The 20230-nt window shown below is 44.8% G+C and overlaps 1 protein-coding gene across 1 annotated transcript in view; it reads left to right on the top strand.

The window, feature by feature from the left end:
- The first annotated feature begins 230 nt into the window (after positions 1-230).
- Positions 231-20230, top strand: part of LOC138769175 (32 kDa beta-galactoside-binding lectin-like) — a 42597-nt gene continuing 22597 nt past the window's right edge. The window contains exons 1-2 of the mRNA XM_069947447.1: positions 231-255; positions 19162-19267. Coding sequence (XP_069803548.1) covers positions 19247-19267 — 21 coding nt within the window. The 5' untranslated portion in view covers positions 231-255; positions 19162-19246. The remainder of the gene's footprint in view (positions 256-19161; positions 19268-20230) is intronic.

Below are 20230 nucleotides of genomic sequence, written 5' to 3'. Positions count from 1 at the left end.
AGAACTTGAGTTTCACAGGCAGGTAAAGCACATGTACTAGTCATGCCACCTGTAATGAATCTGGCCCACATGTTTACTCAAAAGAAAATAATCCTTGGCGTGAGAAACTCATTTAATTTAAGTCAGTCAATTAAGAGAGGGTCATAAGTTCTCAAGATTTCCACCCCTAAAGGAGGGTTTACTTGTGGCTTTTATATATAGCTATGCTTTTCTAACATAAGTTTAAAAAGAAACAGGTTGAAGAAGAATCCATCTGTAAGTATAATACATTATTTACATTTATTTGTATATATAGCACATCTTACTAAGTATATTTAGGCTATGTTGCCACATAGTATTTTTGCTCAGTATTTTGTAATCAAAAATACAAAATTATCTCCGGGCACTTAGCGATCAGGACCTCCGCAGCGTTTCTGCGGGGGTGACGATCGCATGGCCTGACTGCCGGAGGTCTCTTACCTTCCCCCATGCAGTCAGGTCTTCACCCTTCTTATAGAGTCTGCCACAGGTAGGCTCTATCAGAAGATTGCAGATAACACTGATCCCTGCTATGCTATTGCCAATGTATATTGCTATTAGAGATGAGCGAACCTTGGGCATGCTCGAGTCCATCCGAACCCAAGCTTCGGCATTTGATTAGCGGTGGCTGCTGAACTTGGATAAAGCCCTAAGGCTATGTGGAAAACATGGATACAGTCATTGACTGTATCCATGTTTTCCAGACAACCTTAGAGCTTTATCCAACTTCAGCAGCCCCCGCTAATCAAATGTCGAACACTCAGGTTTGGATGGACTAATTGCTATACATAAAACACATAAAAAGTAATAAAGTTAATTAACATATTATATACCGTAGCGTGCATAATCGTCCGATCTATTAAAATAAAAAAAAATACTATTGCGCCTGGTGAACGGCGTGAAAAAAAGCGGTAAAAAACGCAGAGATTGCTTTTTTTATTGACATTTTATGTATAAAAAAAAATAATAAAAAGCTATCAATACATTTGATCTAGAAAAAAGTTACTAATAAAAACTAGAGATCATGACACAAAAAATTACACCCCTTACGACCCCGTAAGTAAAAAAATATATGGGCTATAGGAATTACAATAGGGCCATTTTAAATATGCCTTTTTGTAAAAAAAAATGTTTTACTGCTAATAAAAATAGTAAAACGTTAGAAAACCTAAGTAAACATGCATATCGCTGTGTTCAGACTGACGTATAGAATAAAGAAGAAATGCCAGTTTTACCACATTTTTTGACCCAAAATCACCCCATAAATGATATATTGGGGGTTCCATCATTCATTTTATGGCAGATTAAAAGATGCCATTATAAAGTACACCTGCGCCTGAAAAAAACAAGCCCTCACATAGCCCTGTAGGTGGAAAAATGAAAGAGTTATGGGTCTTAGAAGCGAGGAGGAAAAAAAGAAAACCAAAAGTGACAATTGGCCCTGTCCTTAAGGCCATTTCAGGCCCGATCCTTAAGGGGTTAAAGGGGTTATCCAGCAAAAATCTTTTTCTTTCAAATCAACTGGTTTCAGAAAGTTATATAGATTTGTAATCTACTTGTATTTAAAAATCTACATTTTTTCCATACTTTGTCCTGCAGGAAATATTTTCTTTCAGTGTGAGACAGTGCGCTCTGCTGACATCTCTGTCCGAGACAGGAACTGTCCAGAGCAGTAGCAATTTCCCATATTAAACCTCACATGCTCTGGACAGTTCTTCTCTTGAACAGAGATGTTACCAGATAACGTGCTACAGAATCCAAAAAAAAAACTCATTCAGTGACCCACAAGTGACCTGAGGCATTCACTTTTCCTTTTCCTTTTCCTCTCCATCTGGCCCGGATCACCATGATGATTTCTTGCAGCTTCATTTGATCTGTTGCCAGTACCTGTCCTGCAGTAGGGGCACTAGTACTATACAAGGGTGCCCAGCTATTTCCTTCCCTTTTTCCCAACCTAAAGGCTCCAAAACAACGTAAAGTCAGTATGTGAGTTGTCTCCTGTATGTTAGATCCCCTGCTATGTCCCACATATTAATAATGCTCTCCGCTGAGCCCATCCATATAGTAATAATGTTTTTTGCTGTGCCTCTTATATATTAGTAATGCCCCTGCTGTGCCTCTTATATAGCAGTAATGCCCCTGCGGTGCCCCTATATAGAAATAATGCAGCTGCTATGCCTCCATATAGTAATAATGCCCCTGCTGTGCCTCCATATAGTAATAATGCCCCTGCTGTGCCTCCATATAGCAATAATGCCCCTGCTGTGTCTCCATATAGTAATGATGTCTCCTGCTGGGCACCCTGGTATAGTACTAGTGCCCCTACTGTGCACCCCAATATAGTAATAATGCTCTCTGCTGTGCCCCTCCATATAGTAATAATGTCCCTGCTGTGCACCCCAGGATAGTAATAATGCTCTATGCTGCGCCCCTCAGTATAGTAATAATGTTCTCTGCTGTGCCCCTCAATATAGTAATAATGCTCTCTACTATGCACCTTAATGTAGAAACAATATCCTCTGCTGTGCCCCATACAGTAATAATGCCCCTGCTGTTCTCCCATATAGTAATAATGCCCCCTCCTGTGTTCTCCATAGTAATGTCCCTGCTGTACACCCACACATAGAAAAATGTCCCATATTAAACCCTCATAGTTCATTGACCCCCTCCAACCACTGCCTGCATTAAACCCCCTCAACACCTGCAATTAACCCCCTCCGCCTTCAATTAATCTCCTCTTCCTCCCGGCACCTGCATTTAATCCCCTCACCACCTTCAATTAACCCCCTCCGCTCCCCCCACCTGCAATTAGCCCCCCTACACATGCACACCTGCAATTAACCCCCCTCTTACCTATATCAGTCGTGCCAGTCATAGAGGGCTCCTCTTCACGTCCATGTCACTGTACATGTACCGCCCATGACACCTTTACAGGTCTCCTAAGGGGAGAAAAGGCCTGACAGGAAGCACCCAGTTGATCAACCCTTTCATTACCCAGGATTTAACTGTACGTTCTGGGTCAGGGAGGAGAGTTCACAGGGCGGCTGCGCGGCGACCCCGCTCTGAACTTCCGTGATCCCGGCTGCAATTAATAGCCCGGGATCACCATGCCCACTAATGAGCCATTTAGATGCAGTTGTCAAAGCTGACAGCTGCATCTAAATACCTATTTGTTCCCCGTGGTGTCTGGTATGCGGATCACCCCTTCTCGATGCAATCACGGAGGGGCGATCCATTTAACTTACCTGGCTGGGCCTCAGCGTTGGAGTGACGCTGATCCCGACTTGGTATTCTATTGATCTGGTCTGCAGAAGATCAGACCAGACCAATAGAGCACCGATCTAATGGATCAGTGCTCTATTATATACACAGCATTAATAATAATAATAATAATAATATTTATTTGTATAGCGCCAACAGATTCCGCAGCGCTTATTTAAATATATATAAATACATTACAGGTTATATATTAAATTATACAATGAATAAATTACAACAACAAATTAGAGACCTGCTCTCAAGAGCTTACAGGCTAGGATGACTGGGAGTAACACGAGAGGCAACAAGTGCTTTATTTGTCAATGTTCCAGTCATTGTACATGAAATCTCTAAGTGCCTATAGGTGACTGGGCAAGCCAGTCACAAGCTATTTTCTAAGCTCAGATGACAAGGACAGTGTAACTAGCACCGAAGAAGTTATAGAGAAGATGGAGAAGGGATAGCAAAGGGAGACGAGATTACGAAATGTTATAAGCACGCCTGAAGAGATGGGTCTTTAGGGCACGCTTAAAACTAGGGATGTTGGAAATAAGTCTGAGGTCTTTGGGTAAAGAGTTCCAGAGAACTGGTGCAGCACGAGAGAAGTCTTGGAGGCGGGAATGAGAAGTTCTGATTAAAGAAGAGGTTAGTGTGAGGTCATTTGCAGAGCGCAGAGCGCGGGAAGGATGGTAGGTGGAGATGAGGGAGGAGATGTATGGAGGGGCAGAGTTGTGGAGAGCTTTATGGGTGAGGGTGAGGAGTTTGAACTGTGTTCTATATTTAATGGGTAACCAGTGCAGTGACTGGCACAGAAAGGAGACGTCGGTATAGCGGCTGGAGAGGAAGATGAGCCTGGCTGCTGCGTTCGGGATAGACTGGAGAGGGGAAAGCTTAGAGAAAGGAAGACCGATTAGTAGGGATTTACAGTAGTCAAGACGGGAATGGATCAAGGCGACAGTCAGAGTCTGAGCAGTGTCAGTGGTGAGAAATGGACGGATTCTGGAGATGTTTTTGAGATGTAGATGACAGGAGCATTGATTTCAATAGGAGATCAATGTTGTGTTTAAAGTGTCACTGTCGTGAATTTTTTTTTGCAGAAATCAATAGTCCAGGCGATTTTAAGAAACTTTGTAATTAGGTTTATTAGCCAAAAAATGCATTTTTATCATAAAAAAAACAGTTCGAAGCTCTCTCCCCTGTCTTCATTGTTCTCCTATGGAGAGAGCTAAAGAAAAGACCAAAACAGGACAACAAAGAGTTAATCTACAAATCCCTCACCCGTTATCTTCTTGGACAGTCACCAGTGACCTGTCTGAGCTCAGATTACAGCTGTCACCCAGCTCCGTGCCTGTAGTCCTCTGTTATCTGCTTTCTGCTGCCGGCTAACTCCCTCCTTCCTCCTCCCCCCTCCCCTCTCCCTAGAGCAGACAGGGTACGACTCATGCAACAAGTCACAATTTTCAGATTTTTTGCAGTGGATGGAAAAGAGGAAGGAGGGGGGGACCTGGGAAAAGGCTTTTTACATGCAGATAATGGCAGATTTGGCTAATAAACCCAATTACAAAGTTTCTTAAAATCGCCTGGACTATTGATTTCTGGGAAAAAAAAAAAATACGGCAGTGACTCTTTAAAGAAGTCCCCCAGGGGACTTCATATTATTGTATTAAAAAAATGTTTTTTCATTAATAAAAAAATCCCCTCCCGTAATAAAAATATAAACCATCCCCCTTTTCCCATTTTATAAATAAAAATATATAAATAAACATATTTGGTATCGCTGCGTGCGTAATTGCCCGAACTATTAAATACTATTAAACTATAAAATATATCATTCCTGATCTTGCACTGTAAATAGTATAAGCGCAAAAACCCTGCTAATTTTTTGTTACATCAAATTGTAATAAAAAATGATCAAAAAGTTGCATATAAGCAAACAAAGTACCGATAGAAAGTACAGATCATGGCGCAAAAAATGACACCTCACATAGCCCCATAGACCGAAGGATAAAAGCGTTATAAGCAAGGTCATAGAGCACTTTTAAGGAGCATTGACATTTTTTAAAAGGTGTTAATTTTTTAAAAGCCTGATGAGCGAACCTGGAGCATGCTCGAGTCGATCCGAACCCGAACGTTCGGCATTTGATTAGCGGTGGCTGCTGAAGTTGGATAAAGCCCTAAGGCTATGTGGAAAACATGGATACAGTCATTGGTTGTATCCATGTTTTCCAGACAACCTTAGAGCTTTATCCAAGTTCAGCAGCCCCAGCTAATCAAATACTGAACGTTCGGGTTCGGTTCGCTCATCTCTAATAACCTGTACTATAGGACAAACGGTGTAAACATAAAATCCCCCCCCCCCCAAAAAAAAAAATGTGTTTTATTTTCAATTTCACTGCGCTAATTTGTAGTAAAGTAAAGTAAAAGTAAAATTAGTGGCCCACAAAACAAAATCAAAAATTTACCCGATCCTGAAGGGGTTAAATCCCAAAACATGATAACACCCAAAAGTGTGCTATTCAACAGAGATTTAGTTATTGGAAAAAAGCCATAATGGGCGACATATTAAAGGGGTATTCCCCCCAAAATTATTTTTGCATTAATACGCTGCCCACCCGTAGCTTTCCATCTTTCCAATATAAAGTTATTATGGATTCTGCACAGTTTTGCTGTTATCCAGCTGCAGTCACCCCCACGGATTGCATAGAATCATCAGCTCTCAGTCCAACCCGACACCACTCCCTGCTCCTGGCCCCCACCCTCCGAGACGGCATCACATGTCCTCAGTCCCAGCACAGTGAAGTGACTGAGAACACTGATGGGGTGGCTGCTGTTACAGAGGGAGACAGTGATGAGCGCAGCTGTCACTGTCTCCCTCTCTAACAGCAGCCACCCGGTCACCCCCAGCCCAGAGCTCACCCCCTGTGTCCAGAGCCTCCCGGCGCACCGTCCAGCACTCACCGGCAGCACACAGCCCCCCGCACCACAACCAACCGCCCCCCCATCACCCGTGGCATCCCTCACTCACCCACCCGCGGCATAGTCTCCTCCGCACTCACTCGCACTCGGCCCCACAACTCAGCTCTGCTACACCGTCACCGCCAACTCAGCACTGCTACAGTCACCGCCAACTCAGCTCTGCTACACTGTCATCCCCAACTCAGCTCTGCTACACCGTCACTTCCAACTCAGCTTTGCTACACCGACACCGCCATCTCAGCTCTGCTACACTGTCTTCATCTCCTTCATTGTTTCAGCTCTGCTACTTCACTATCATCAGGCATAAGCATTGCATGATGGGAAATGTAGTTTCCTATCTTGGATATAGATTGGCTTTTAGAAAAACTTGTAACTTAGGAACGGCAGCAGCTAGAAAGATGGGATAAGGCTCAAAATACTCAGGGGGACTTGGTGAGTAAGGCCAGCTAGGTTTGGGAGCATTAAATTTTTTTAGCTCTTGGGGGGAATACCCCTTTAAGCCCTAATGGTTAGTATTCATACTAAGGACGATATAGAGCTTGCATAGCAGAAATATTGTATCATATTATGTAAATGATTATGTAATAGTGCCAACCCTTTGTACCCTACCTATAATATATATATATATATATATATATATATATATATATATATATATATATATATATAATAGTGACACAGTCAGGGGTTGGTTGCTAAATGGGAGACATTTTCCTCTCGGCTAGTGATGCAGCAAGCTGTACTCAAGGACCGGACTGGAGTTAATATTCCAGCTGGGAGTTTGCGCAGGGGTTATGTTATGTTTTATTTAACAATTTATTTTAGGGAATAAAATGTTATTTTATAATTTGCAGGTAGAATCAAGGAATTTTTTATTACAGCTTTTACCACTTTTTTTTTTTTTTTTTTTTACTTTAACATTGGTTTTACTGTTTTAATAGTGTACATGTTGTGTCTGCTGATCACTGATATAATACACTGCAAGACCACTGTAGTAGATGTGTATAGTGTATGTCATCATTATGCAAACAGGTGATCTACATAGTCATGTATCTGGCATGGCTATGTAGAAGCATATACATGGCAAGCCCTCGAGACTGCCATGGAGACAATTGGAAGCCAGGCCTCATCGCTGGACTTCTAACTAATGTAAATGTAAAAAAAAAAAATAAAGTTTTAATTAAAAAAATCCCATCCTCTAAAAAATGTGACACCCGCCCCCATTCCCCTTTTATAAATAAAAAATAAATAAATAAACATATTTGGTATCGCCATATGTGTATTCGCCCGGACTATTAAAATATCACATTCCTGATCATGCAAACGGCATAAGGGTACAAACCCACACACCGTATATGCAGCAGATACGCAACAAATACGCAGCAGATTTGATGGTTTAGATTTGATGCTGTGTTCAGTTATTTAGATTTAATCTGCTGCGTATTTGCTGCGTATCGCAGCAGTAAATACGCTGCGTATACGGTGTGTGGGTTTATACCCTAAATGCAAAACAAAATCCAAGGTGCAAAATTGTGCATTATTATTCGCATTAAATCCAGAAAATTTGTAATAAAAAGTGATCAAAAACTCGCATATACACAAGCAAGGTAACAATAGAAAGGACAAATCATGGCGCAAAAATTGACTCCTCACATAGATCAAAAAATAGTTTTAAAAAAAAAAAAAAAGTTAAAATTTTTTAAAAGCTGTCAAATAAAAGTTATGCAAGTTGCATATCATTGTAATTGTACCGACTTGAGGAACATGGATAACATGTAATTTTTACCAAAGGTGACTGGCTTAAACACAAAACCCCCAAATTAAAAAAAACATTTCACCACTCAAATAATTCTTTCCCAGTTTTGTAGCATATTTAATGCAAAAATTAGGTCTGCCATTGCAAAGTACAAAAAATTCAAGGGCTATGGCCTTTTAACACTTTCACAATCGTGGGTCATTGATTCTTCAATGCCCAGGTCATAGTGATCCCATAAGCTGAAGTCCCTTGCTCTGTCCACTCTCCTCCATCCCCTGCCACTGTTAGAAGTACAAAGATATCCCTTGTTCTCTTGACTGCTTGCTGGCCTAGCAACCCCTGGAATTTTAACACTCCCTTCTGGATGCTGACTGTCCTCCCATTCCTCAAAAAGATCCTCTGAGTACAGTGGCCGAGAATCCTGGGGGTTTCTTGTTTTTTCTTGACTACAATCTATCTTTGGGGGACCATCAGCTAGAAAACTTCGGAAACCTAGAACAGTCCAAAACCTTCCTTTGATTGCTGGCTCTGGAATTGACTACTGACTGCTGAGGAGCAGGAACTTTGAGGGATCGATTCCACAATAACAGGCTGAATATTACTCTGGCTCGCATTACTATAGTTTTGCTGTTTTATTGAAATTCATTAAGATTTGATTTGCTAATAACGAATTTGATCCAAAATTTTCGTACCTCGCGAAACTCCTCTCTAGTCTTAATATTGACCTCTGCTTTGTGCGGTATGTGTCTCAAAACTGAAAGTCCACTCAGCCAATCACTGACCATAGGGTTGTCCCTCAATCCACACCGTAGACCAGAGAACAATGACACAGAGAGCATGCACACAGGTAAGTATAGATGAGCAAATTGCTGGACAACACCAAAACAGCTAAACACCTGAAATTGTTTAGCTGTTTTATTGCGATTCATTTAAAATAGAGTTTGGAGAAACCCAAATTTTACTCCAAAAACTTGAAAACGTTTTAAAAGTCTGCTTATATGTAATTAGACTGAATATTGGGGTCTCATTACCCAGACACCTCTTGTTAAAAAAAAAAAAAAAAAAATCATTGGCATTTTGCTTTGGCAAAATTTCTTTCTTTTTAAGTTTGATCCCTTCTTCTCACTGTCATGTTGACAGTGGTTGCCTAGAATCCCAACCACCAATATCGGCTATGAGAGAGGTGGCCCGTCAGTGACGGGAATGGTGGTCAGTAACTGGTGAGTATGCTTTTACGTCTCCCTCTGAGATTCCATATTTCAAGGCCTTGGATTATCCCTGGAGGCGTGTAATTTCAGAGGGAGGTTGCAATGTAGAATCATCACTCAACCCTGGACCCGATGCACAAAGACAAAAAGTCTAAAATAGCAGAAAGACTGGGCACTCAGAACTGCTTCGTCTCACAGGTTTATTCAGCATAGTCAAAGGGGTTGTTCAACTATCAGCAAAAATAATTTAAAAATGCTGATGTTGTGTCTAAGGCTTATCTAAATATCCCTGCCAAGATTCGCTGCTATATGATCTTTTTTGTGGCTGCTGTGCAGCTGTTCCCTACCATCCATGTTCTCTTCACTTCCTGTTTCATATTTTGTTTTCCTGTGGTCTAAAACTACAGAGGCCAGCATTCCTTGTGTGCAAGCCAGCCCCCTCGGTAACGCCCACTGCTGCTAAGCCAGTCCCTCAGTAACACCCACTGCTGCTAAGCCAGTCCCTCAGTAACACCCACTGCTGCAATGACAGCCCACTCAATGAGGCCAATACGATCAGCCCAGGATATTACATTGTACAACCCAACAAACACCCACAGCCCCTCCTGCCACAGCCTGCAGAGGGAATGTAACCATCACACAGTGACTTATCAGCATCTGGGAAAGCTGGGTGCCTGCCTGTGTGAATCAAACAAAATATATATGCGATGCCCTGGCCCCTGGGGGCCACTTCCGCAGTGCTGGTGTTATGGGCGGGCAATGACCGGGGCAGCTGCTGGGGTTATACTTGTCACGGTATAGGCCTGAGGGCAGCACAGCTGGAGGGCCGGTCTGTGGAATCTGCGGGTGATTATGGGCATGCGATTCTTCGCTGCACTTAGTCAGGGCACCAGTTAGTGGACACCAATGCCAGGGTTCAGTAACAGCGGTTTTATTATAGATGAGGTAACTAGTAGCAACAGTTCTGTCCGGATGCAACCGGGTATATAGCAGGCTTTGACAAATAAAGCAGGAGTGGTGCTGCATAGGCTGTGAGAATACGTGCCGGATGATGGGAGTAGGAGTATGAGAGGAATAGCGTTGCTGGGTGGATTAGCTTGAGAGTAATACTTGCTGTGAATCCTTGTAGCGATGATGAGAGATAACGGAATGACACCCAGATGAGAGAGAAGACTCCGGTCACTTGGGCAGGCAGATACAGCCGAAGACTGGTATATAGCAGCAGACTTAGTCACTCTTCTGTGGGAGAGGATAGAACCACACAACCTCCTTGCTTGGAAGCAGGAGCTGAACTAACTTGTCAGCAGGAAGTGGGAGGTCACATGGTTGCTCCTGGCCAGAGCTAGTCGGCCATTGGAGGAACCATGGTTACAGGTCACGTGATCAACAGCCTTGCATACCACTGTACAATGTAATAATACACAGGAATACATGAGAATACACATGAAAATGTACAATACCAGAGAATACTAGGGGAAAACCAGCAGCAGTTGCAGTGCAAACACTTACCAGAACAGGCATTGACACAGTAATAGAAATGGCCATAATAGGAGTAGTAGTCTGCATGTTCTGGGACACTGCATACCTCCCTAGCAAGTTTGAGCCGACCTCGGCGAATCTAGAAGGCAGCAAACATGAATAGACTGGACAATCAAACAACAGGAATGAATGATGAGAGTGAGTGTGATGAGGTGTGTGTTTCCCACGCCCAAGGCACAGGTGAGAAGAGAGAGAGGATGAGAAACCCTAGTGGCAGGACTTCACCTAGGGGTGCCTAACGTACTCTGGCGACCAGGTAGCTAGTGCGTGAACCATCTGACGTGTAAGCCAGGACAACTTAACTGCTGGCGGGGGACCCTCAATATTCCAGCCAGTTAGACAGTAGGTTTTCTGTTAAATGTGTTACCCTACTGGAGGAGAACGTGAAGACCTGTGTACTACCTTGGCGTGTCTGAGTAGTGTCTTGGATACCTGGAAGAGAAAAGAACAAAATAATAAAAGCAAACATACATGGGGAGCTCCCTTTCATACCACTCGATCACACACACAAGCACTCCACAGGCCAAACACACGAAAAGGTATCCAAGGTGCGATATGTATGGACAAGTGTGAAGGTTAGGTATGACTATGTGTGATTACTACTGTGTTGGGACAAGACAGAGGCGAACAAATACTGGAAACAAAAGGAAGGGAAACACAAAAGACAACAAATACTGCTAGGTCTTGAGGAGAACTGGTTCACATGAATCTGAATGAAAATCTGAGAAATCTGAATGAAAATCTGAGAAAAATCTGAATGAAAATCTGAGAAAAATCTGCATACGAACTGGCTCAACTAAATCTTTCCAGCTATAGATATGATAATAATACACAATAATGAGACTGGATGAGAAAATTCACTCCTACATAAACTGGACTTTCTCTGAGGTATATGTAAACTGACTTCTCTTACTCAGAGGGGGAGCTATCTGACTTAGACACTGGAAAATATACTGTTTTACAAAAGAGGCGCTCTACTCTGAGGCAATCTATGTAACCTTGTGCTTACCCAGAGGAGGAAATACAAAGACTTCGATAACACTGGAATGCAATGGTAGGAAAAGTGTAATAATGAAATAAGTGCAATGATACCCTGTGTGGAACACACAATCACAGGAAAGTGCATTAGGAAGGAATGGGTTAAGTGTCTCTGTTAGGTAGAGTCTCTTTTAGGCAATTAGACATCGTCCATGTAAAAGGCTCTGGGACAGGCACTAGAGAACCTTTTGTTATGGTAAGTGTCCATCAGCTCATGGCTGGTTAGTACAGGGAACTTGGTCAGGAGGACCAGGCACGAACCTTGAACGTTGCATGAACTAAATGGTGAAACAGCACACAAAAAAAAAACAGTCATAGAACTCAGCCCTTGGGAGGACATTTAACAGAAATGTCCTGGAGGACCCCAAGTGGCACCCCTCTTTTTCTCCCAGGGATAATACCGGGAGGAAGCCGGAGCAGGAGCATCATCTGCTGCGGTGGTGACCACGAGGCTAGGGGTCACGGTGGTCACAGGAGAGACAGTAGGGGCTACTGTGGTCACAGGAGAGACAGTAGGGGCCACGTGGTAGGTGGTGGTAGTGGAGGAGACAGCAGCTTTAGCCACGGCAGGGGAAGGAGCAGTGCTGGCAGCCGAAGTAGATGGGCCCGGAGCAGGGGGCGCGGCGACAAGTGAGCCCAGGGGCTTGAAATCAGGCCAGTCCTCGTCCCATTGCTCTGATGGAGAAGGCAGGAAGGGCCGTTGCACCGCATGTTTTGGCCTGGTGATAGCGGCTGCCCAGGGGCCTTTCGGGGAACCCACCAGGGTATACTCTACCACCTCCCCGGGACTGAGGTTATTCAGGTAGCCCGGCTGATACTCGCGCATCACGGCCCTTCTGTTAGCGAGTACCAGTAGGCCGGTGTAGGAATCCATGATGAGGCCATACCCCCGCTGTTTATCAAATTTAGTAACGGTCCCCCGTCTCCGCTCTAGGGGAGCCTCACCTGGCTTAGGCCTCTCCAGCTTCCGGATGAACAGTCGCTCGGAAGCAGCGTTGGATTCAGCAAATGGAGTATATGGATGGTCCCACAGGGGAGCATACTTGGGATACGGGACAGCAGGGGATCCTTCCGGCACTAGGCCAGACTTGGCAGGCATGCCCCTCTGGGTAGTAGGTGACTGAGCCATAGTGGAAGTGGAGGCCTTGGTCACCGGAGGCAGGCGGGAGAGAGCTTGCTGAATCTCGTCCGCTATTTTCTTTACAATGGGGTCATCACCAAACACCCACAGCGGCAGGAAAGGCGTCTCTGGCCCGGGGAGTCGCCAGGGGCTGGAGAAACAGGAGGCCTTCGGGGCGATCCCTTTGCTAGGGCCGGTTAACGGGGTGTCCGGAGGTCCGGTACTCACTATTTCGTCGCCTTCAGGCGAAGTCGATCCTCCGGTGGAGAATGCTAGACTGGATCCGCTGGAACGATCCTGCTCCGGTGACAAGCTGCAGGCGGAGGATGCACCAGGCGCCGGATGACCGGGCTCGGAACAGGCAGACCGGTCAGACTCCGATATCACGGAACTCCAGCTGTCGTCGTCCGACGGTAGTGGCACTAGCAGACAGGCCGGGTCCAGCTCGGGCAAGCAAGACGGAAATTCCGGTAGCACCGCAGCGGCAGCTGTACACATGTCTTCCGTACTCGCCGCCATCTTGCTTTCCAGTGCCCGGATCTTGTAGCTGGAAGGGGAGGAGCGAGAGGGCAGAAAGCTCGACTCTCCAATCTGCCCAGCAACTGTGACGTCAGTGGAAGCGGCCGGCCAATCAGGAGAGACACAGTCATTATCAATGGCGCCAAGCAATTCCCGCTTCTCGGCCGCATGGCAGTTAACCCCCTCGTCACCGGGGGATGGCGCAGGTAGAAATAACAGCAAAAAGCGGCCATTTTGTGTACAGTCCCAGCCGTGCAGCGACTCAGTTATCAGAACTCCCATGGCAATTTTAGCACAGTCTCTGGAGACGATATTAAACTGTAGATCTGGTACACCGCGTGGCGGGTATATCCTGTTCGTGACGCCAAAAATGCGATGCCCTGGCCCCTGGGGGCCACTTCCGCAGTGCTGGTGTTATGGGCGGGCAATGACCGGGGCAGCTGCTGGGGTTATACTTGTCACGGTATAGGCCTGAGGGCAGCACAGCTGGAGGGCCGGTCTGTGGAATCTGCGGGTGATTATGGGCATGCGATTCTTCGCTGCACTTAGTCAGGGCACCAGTTAGTGGACACCAATGCCAGGGTTCAGTAACAGCGGTTTTATTATAGATGAGGTAACTAGTAGCAACAGTTCTGTCCGGATGCAACCGGGTATATAGCAGGCTTTGACAAATAAAGCAGGAGTGGTGCTGCATAGGCTGTGAGAATACGTGCCGGATGATGGGAGTAGGAGTATGAGAGGAATAGCGTTGCTGGGTGGATTAGCTTGAGAGTAATACTTGCTGTGAATCCTTGTAGCGATGATGAGAGATAACGGAATGACACCCAGATGAGAGAGAAGACTCCGGTCACTTGGGCAGGCAGATACAGCCGAAGACTGGTATATAGCAGCAGACTTAGTCACTCTTCTGTGGGAGAGGATAGAACCACACAACCTCCTTGCTTGGAAGCAGGAGCTGAACTAACTTGTCAGCAGGAAGTGGGAGGTCACATGGTTGCTCCTGGCCAGAGCTAGTCGGCCATTGGAGGAACCATGGTTACAGGTCACGTGATCAACAGCCTTGCATACCACTGTACAATGTAATAATACACAGGAATACATGAGAATACACATGAAAATGTACAATACCAGAGAATACTAGGGGAAAACCAGCAGCAGTTGCAGTGCAAACACTTACCAGAACAGGCATTGACACAGTAATAGAAATGGCCATAATAGGAGTAGTAGTCTGCATGTTCTGGGACACTGCATATAAGTATAAGTGTATAAGTTATTCCTGCACTTTCTTTCATCACAGTTGGATAATTGTTCTTTTATAACAACATGGAGACAGAGAGCGAGATATACAGAGATAGCAGGAAATGGAGAGACAGAGAAGAGGGAGGGTGAAGTGTGAATGAGAGACAGAGTGAGGTGAAAAAGGGATAAGGAAAGAATAGACAGAAAGAGGGATGGAAATATACAGAGAGAGAGAAATAATAATGCACTTCTTTATAACAACCACCCAACTTTCCCAGATGCTGATAAACCAAGCTTAGAAAGTAGTCAGAAGTACAGCCACTCACAGGAATTAGGATGATTTGAAGATGTGTCTGCACCAAGGAAAGCAGGGTGATGTACAGTGTGCACTAACATCTCACTCTCTGTCTCTCATCTCTGTATATCTTCCCCTTACACCCGTTCAGCACACATATTGCTATGAGATAACATGAAAGCCTGGGCAGGAATAACATATAAACTTCAGTCTGAGTCACACATACAAGCACCCAGCTTTCCCTGGTAGCAGAGTTGTACAAATAACAGTCAGTAATAGACAGATATATGTTATTGTTATGGTAATTCCATATAGGAAAGTAGAGGAGCTGCCTGTGTGAGGAAACAGCAGTACAGTATATTGTAGCTGAGAAGGTCCAAATCCCTGAGATCCATATAGGAGAGATTTCCTTAGTTCAGCAATGAGCATGTGGTCTCTATCCCAGCCTGCCTGGTTATTGGCCAGCAAGCACCATGTGACTAACAGGCCAATCAGAAGTGACAGGACAACTGATGCAAATTAGCCATGAGGAAGGGGGATGATTTATTAGCCTGGAGAGAGAATCCCCAGCCCAGTGCAGTGATTGCACACTAACAGGCTGACACAAAATGGCTGCACACTGACAGGCTGATACAAAATGGCTGCACACTGACAGGCTGACACAAAATGGCAGCACACGGAGGGGCGTGTCCTGCTGTGCATGGAGGAGGCAGCGTGTTAGCTGAGCTCCCGTTTACAACAGCCGAAACCGGTACAAACCGGCTTGACTTGTGGCAACAACCAGCCTAGCTGATACCTAAGAGCGCAGAGCACCCTCCGGTAACCATGAGAGGAAAGGGCAAGAAGAAGGACCCGGCGAAAACTCTGAAGTTTGCTCCGGCCCTCACAGAAAAACAAGATGGCGCCTGCCCGTTCTCAGTAGCGCGTGCCCAGTCCGGAGGCGCAGCAGCACAGAGCACAGCCATGACTGCGACACATGCTCTGCTGGAGGCTCCCCTGGAAAAAGTGAGAGACACTTCAGAGATACTACAACCCCTATTGTCCTTACCTTATTCCAGCGATAGCTCTCCCTCAGACTCATCAGTTTCAAGCCACAACCCCATACTGCATGGCAGCGACAAGGACCTGCCTGGCGTACAGACAGCGCATCTTCTAGATCTAGATACGCCATCACTACCTCCTACCCCGCTGTCCTGGAAAACCTGTATCTCCTCACAAAAGAAAGCGGACTCTCCTCAATCTATAACTAGCGCATCTGGCCTAATCGCTAATGAGGATGCTCCTCTTACCATGCGCATGATGAGAGTACTGATGGGGGAATTAAAAGACTCCATTTGTGCAGGCGTTCTGCAGATTTGCAATTCTGTGCAAAAGGATATCACTAGCATAGGTGAACGCACAGACCATATAGAAACCAAAATGGCTGAGTTCTCTGCAGCTCATAATGATCTAGCGGAATCTAACAGCGCACTAGAGGAAGAGGTGGAATCCCTAAAGTTAAAGCTAGCTGACATTGAAGATCGTTCTAGGAGGAACAATGTACGCCTCCGAGGGGTTCCTGAAACCATACTTCAGGACAACCTGCTTGAATTTGCAACTGACTTTTTTTCTATCCTACCCTCAGCCTCCAATGCTGATCTTATCATAGATAGGATCCACCGCCTGCCTAAACCCAGGAACCTCCCAGCCACCATACCGAGGGATGTAATCCTCAGAATCCACTTCTTTCATGTAAAGGAACAAATAATGGACAAAATGAGGAGGCAACCCTCACTTCCAGAGCGATTCCAGAATATTTTTGTCTTTGCGGACCTTTCCGCTACTACCATGCTGCGCCGTTGAGCCTTTGCCCAGAGTACTAGAATACTGAGGGACAATGAAATTCAGTATCGCTGGGGATTTCCAGTGAAACTGATTATATCCCGCAAAGGCACCAAGGCAATAGCTAACTCCCCTGATGACGCTATGAAGCTCTGTCATGCTTGGGACCTCCAACCTCGGGATCAACGCTCCAATGGGGGCAAAAGAACCTCGCCGCCTCGTGTATCCCCAGAGTGGTCCACGATGCCACCCCTGAAACAGAAACTCACCTGAAGCAACACTCTCATGGCTTTGTGCCTCACAGTTTGTGCCTTGATGTTGGCACCATGACAGTTTCTGGTTGGATGCTCTTGTGCCTTTAACCTCTTCTTCATTCTTTTTTGTGCAGTTAATATGTTTTCTTCCCAATACAGTTATACCAAGTCTGAGCTGACCAGGCTGTTCGGGGGATGTAGTATATCACCGAGAACACCTCGGTCCCCCTCACATGGGTAACTTTGCAGTTATTTTTGCTGTGATTTGTTTCTGTTTAGCTTATCCCCTTGAGGGGTCATTTAGAGTTACTCGCTGTTTCGTTTGTTTGCATTTAGGTTTTGTGGTACGTTGTAAGTTGTTAAGGCTAACCCGTAATAGGCTCTATCGTTCTCTGTACAGTGGCAATTCACTCACTGACATTGGATTATCAATATTATTTCCAGCGGCTCTTCTTACCCTTTTTTATCTGGTACCATTGTACTTAAACTTCTTTCCCTCAATGTAAAGGGATTGAACTCCCCTTACAAGAGGAGCTTATTGTGGAAGGAGGCAGTGTCTCAAAACACTGATGTCCTCTACATACAAGAATCCCACCTCAATGAATCAGATAATTTCCGCCTAAAACACAGGAGATTCCCTGTAATTGCATCCTCCCCAGCCGCTCGAAAGAAAGGTGGTGTATCCATTGCCATAAGGGATAGTGTAGCAGTATCTATCATGAACTCTATTGTAGACAAAGAAGGCCGTTATGTCATATTACAATGCTTACTGAACAATGCCCCTTATACGTTAGTAGCGGTGTACGCGCCCAATAAGAGGCAACACAAATTTCTGCTTTCCTTATTATCTACTATAACTAACGTCCGAAAAGGCTCCCTGATTATTGGTGGGGACATGAACAAAACACTATGGCCGTCTATGGACTCCTCTAATCCTAAACCTCTCCCAGAACCCTCCCCCTTCGCATCCACACTCCACAAACATAGACTATATGACATTTGGAGGCTCCAACACGCCTCCGAACGCGACTACACCTTCTTTTCCCACTCTCATAGATCCTACTCAAGGATCGATTATTTTCTAGTAGATCACCTTTCCCTTTCCTCGGTCATTTCCACCAAAATAGGGACGATACTTTGGTCTGACCATGCTCCTATAGTGCTGGAAATGTCTGAATCCCACTCATCCCCTAGGGACTCAGTGTGGAGATTAAACAATTATATACCAAAACACCCCTCTTATCTTCCTGACCTATCTACTTCTCTCTCAGATTACTTTTCTATCAACGATAACCAAGACGTTATGGATGTTACCCTAAGGTGTGCCCATAAAGCCGCCATCAGGGGACAATTCATTAAACAGGCGTCGTATGATAGAAAAGAAAAAATGAAAAAACTCCTATCTATACAAGAGAATCTGACCATTCTATACAGGCAAAACAAAGCCCAATATAGCCAAACTGTTGCAGCTGAGATATCTAACTTGACCAACCAACTCCACGAATTATTAGCATACAAACATGATTTTGCATTACGCCGTCTAAAGCTCAATTATTACTGACATGGCAACAAGCCTTCGGCTTTGCTTACAAAGTGATTATCTAACCAAGCTACAAAATCTAGGATCACGTACCTACTGGATAGGCATAATGTAAAAATCATGGACCCTAAAGGCATAGCTAATACCTTAGCAGAGTACTATGACTCCTTATATAACCTGGCACGAGACACATCTACACCCCAGCCCTCCCAACTCTCCATAAATTCCTTCTTGAACAAACTGTCTCTTCCCTCCCTTACACAGGAACAGGCACAATCTTTGCCACAACCATTTGGAGAACCTGAGGTACTTCAAATAATTAGGTCTTTAAAAGCCAATAAATCCCCTGGCCCAGACGGGCTCACTAATGAGTATTATAAAGTTCACCACAAAGTTCTTATCCCGTACTTAACCAGAACCTTTAATGCTATTATGTCTTCAGGCTCCCTCCTGAAATGCTAAAGGCACTAATAATAACTCTGCCCAAACCGGGCAAATCTCCAGACTCCCCCTCCAACTTTTGGCCTATCTCTCTGCTTAATGCAGATATAAAAATATATGTCAAACTTCTCTCTTACAGACTAGCTGAGTTAATCCCTCTATTGATCCACAGCAATCAAGTCGGCTTTGTCAAAGGTCGTCAAACAGTTGACGGGACGAGGAGAATGATCAACATTATCCGCATAGTAAGTTCCCGAAGAACGCCTTCTCTGCTTCTTACCCTGGATGCAGAGAAGGCGTTCGACAGGGTTCATTGGGGCTACTTAAGACCGGTGTTGACCAAGTTTGGAATTCAGAGCCCCTTTTTACAAGCCATAATGGCACTGTACACATGCCCCTCCGCACAGGTGCTCTCTTCCGACACCTTGTCTAACTCATTTCACATAACAAATGGGACGAGACAAGGGTGCTCTCTGTCCCCTTCCATATTTGTTTTAACTATAGAGCCTCTGGCACAGGTTATAAGGATGGACCAAGACATTACGTACGGGAATCCGCATAGGAGAGCGCGATCATAAAATTGGCCTCTTCGCGGACGACATAGTGCTTTGCCTATCCTCCCCTGAGAAATCAATACCCCGTGTTAGCAACCTATTAGAAAAATTTGGAGATATCAGTTATTATAAGATCAATTCTTCTAAATCCCAGATTTTAGATATAAATATCCCCCCAGATATTAAGAGCATTCTGCAAGCTCAGTACCCCTTACAATGGTCTGCTGGCTCGGTGCCGTATCTAGGTATCACCCTGACCTATCCATTATCTAAACTAGTCCAAGCGAATTTCACCTCCCTAATATCCGACCTGACCAAAGACACCTCCAGATATTCCAAACTTCCGATTTCGTGGGTGGGCAGAATAGCATCCACCAAAATGATGCTACTCCCCAAAATATTATATTTTTTTAGGAACCTTCCCGTTAACATCCCCATGCACATTCTAAAACGACTACAATCTCTCATTACTAAATTTGTGTAGCTCGGACAGAGTTGCTAACACAGTCCTGTGTAGGCCAGTTGGGGAGGGTGGCCTGGGATGCCCCAATATCAAGCGTTATTATTACGCTGCTATACTAGATTAACTGTGATACTGGTGGCTGAACGACAAATCCAAACTATGGGTGGACATTGAGTCGTCACTTGCAAATA

The sequence above is a fragment of the Dendropsophus ebraccatus genome, chromosome 12 (genome assembly GCF_027789765.1).
Source record: "Dendropsophus ebraccatus isolate aDenEbr1 chromosome 12, aDenEbr1.pat, whole genome shotgun sequence".
Taxonomy (NCBI): domain Eukaryota; kingdom Metazoa; phylum Chordata; class Amphibia; order Anura; family Hylidae; genus Dendropsophus; species Dendropsophus ebraccatus.
Note: the sequence above shows the minus strand (reverse complement) of the source record. Positions and strands in the feature narration are given on the sequence as shown.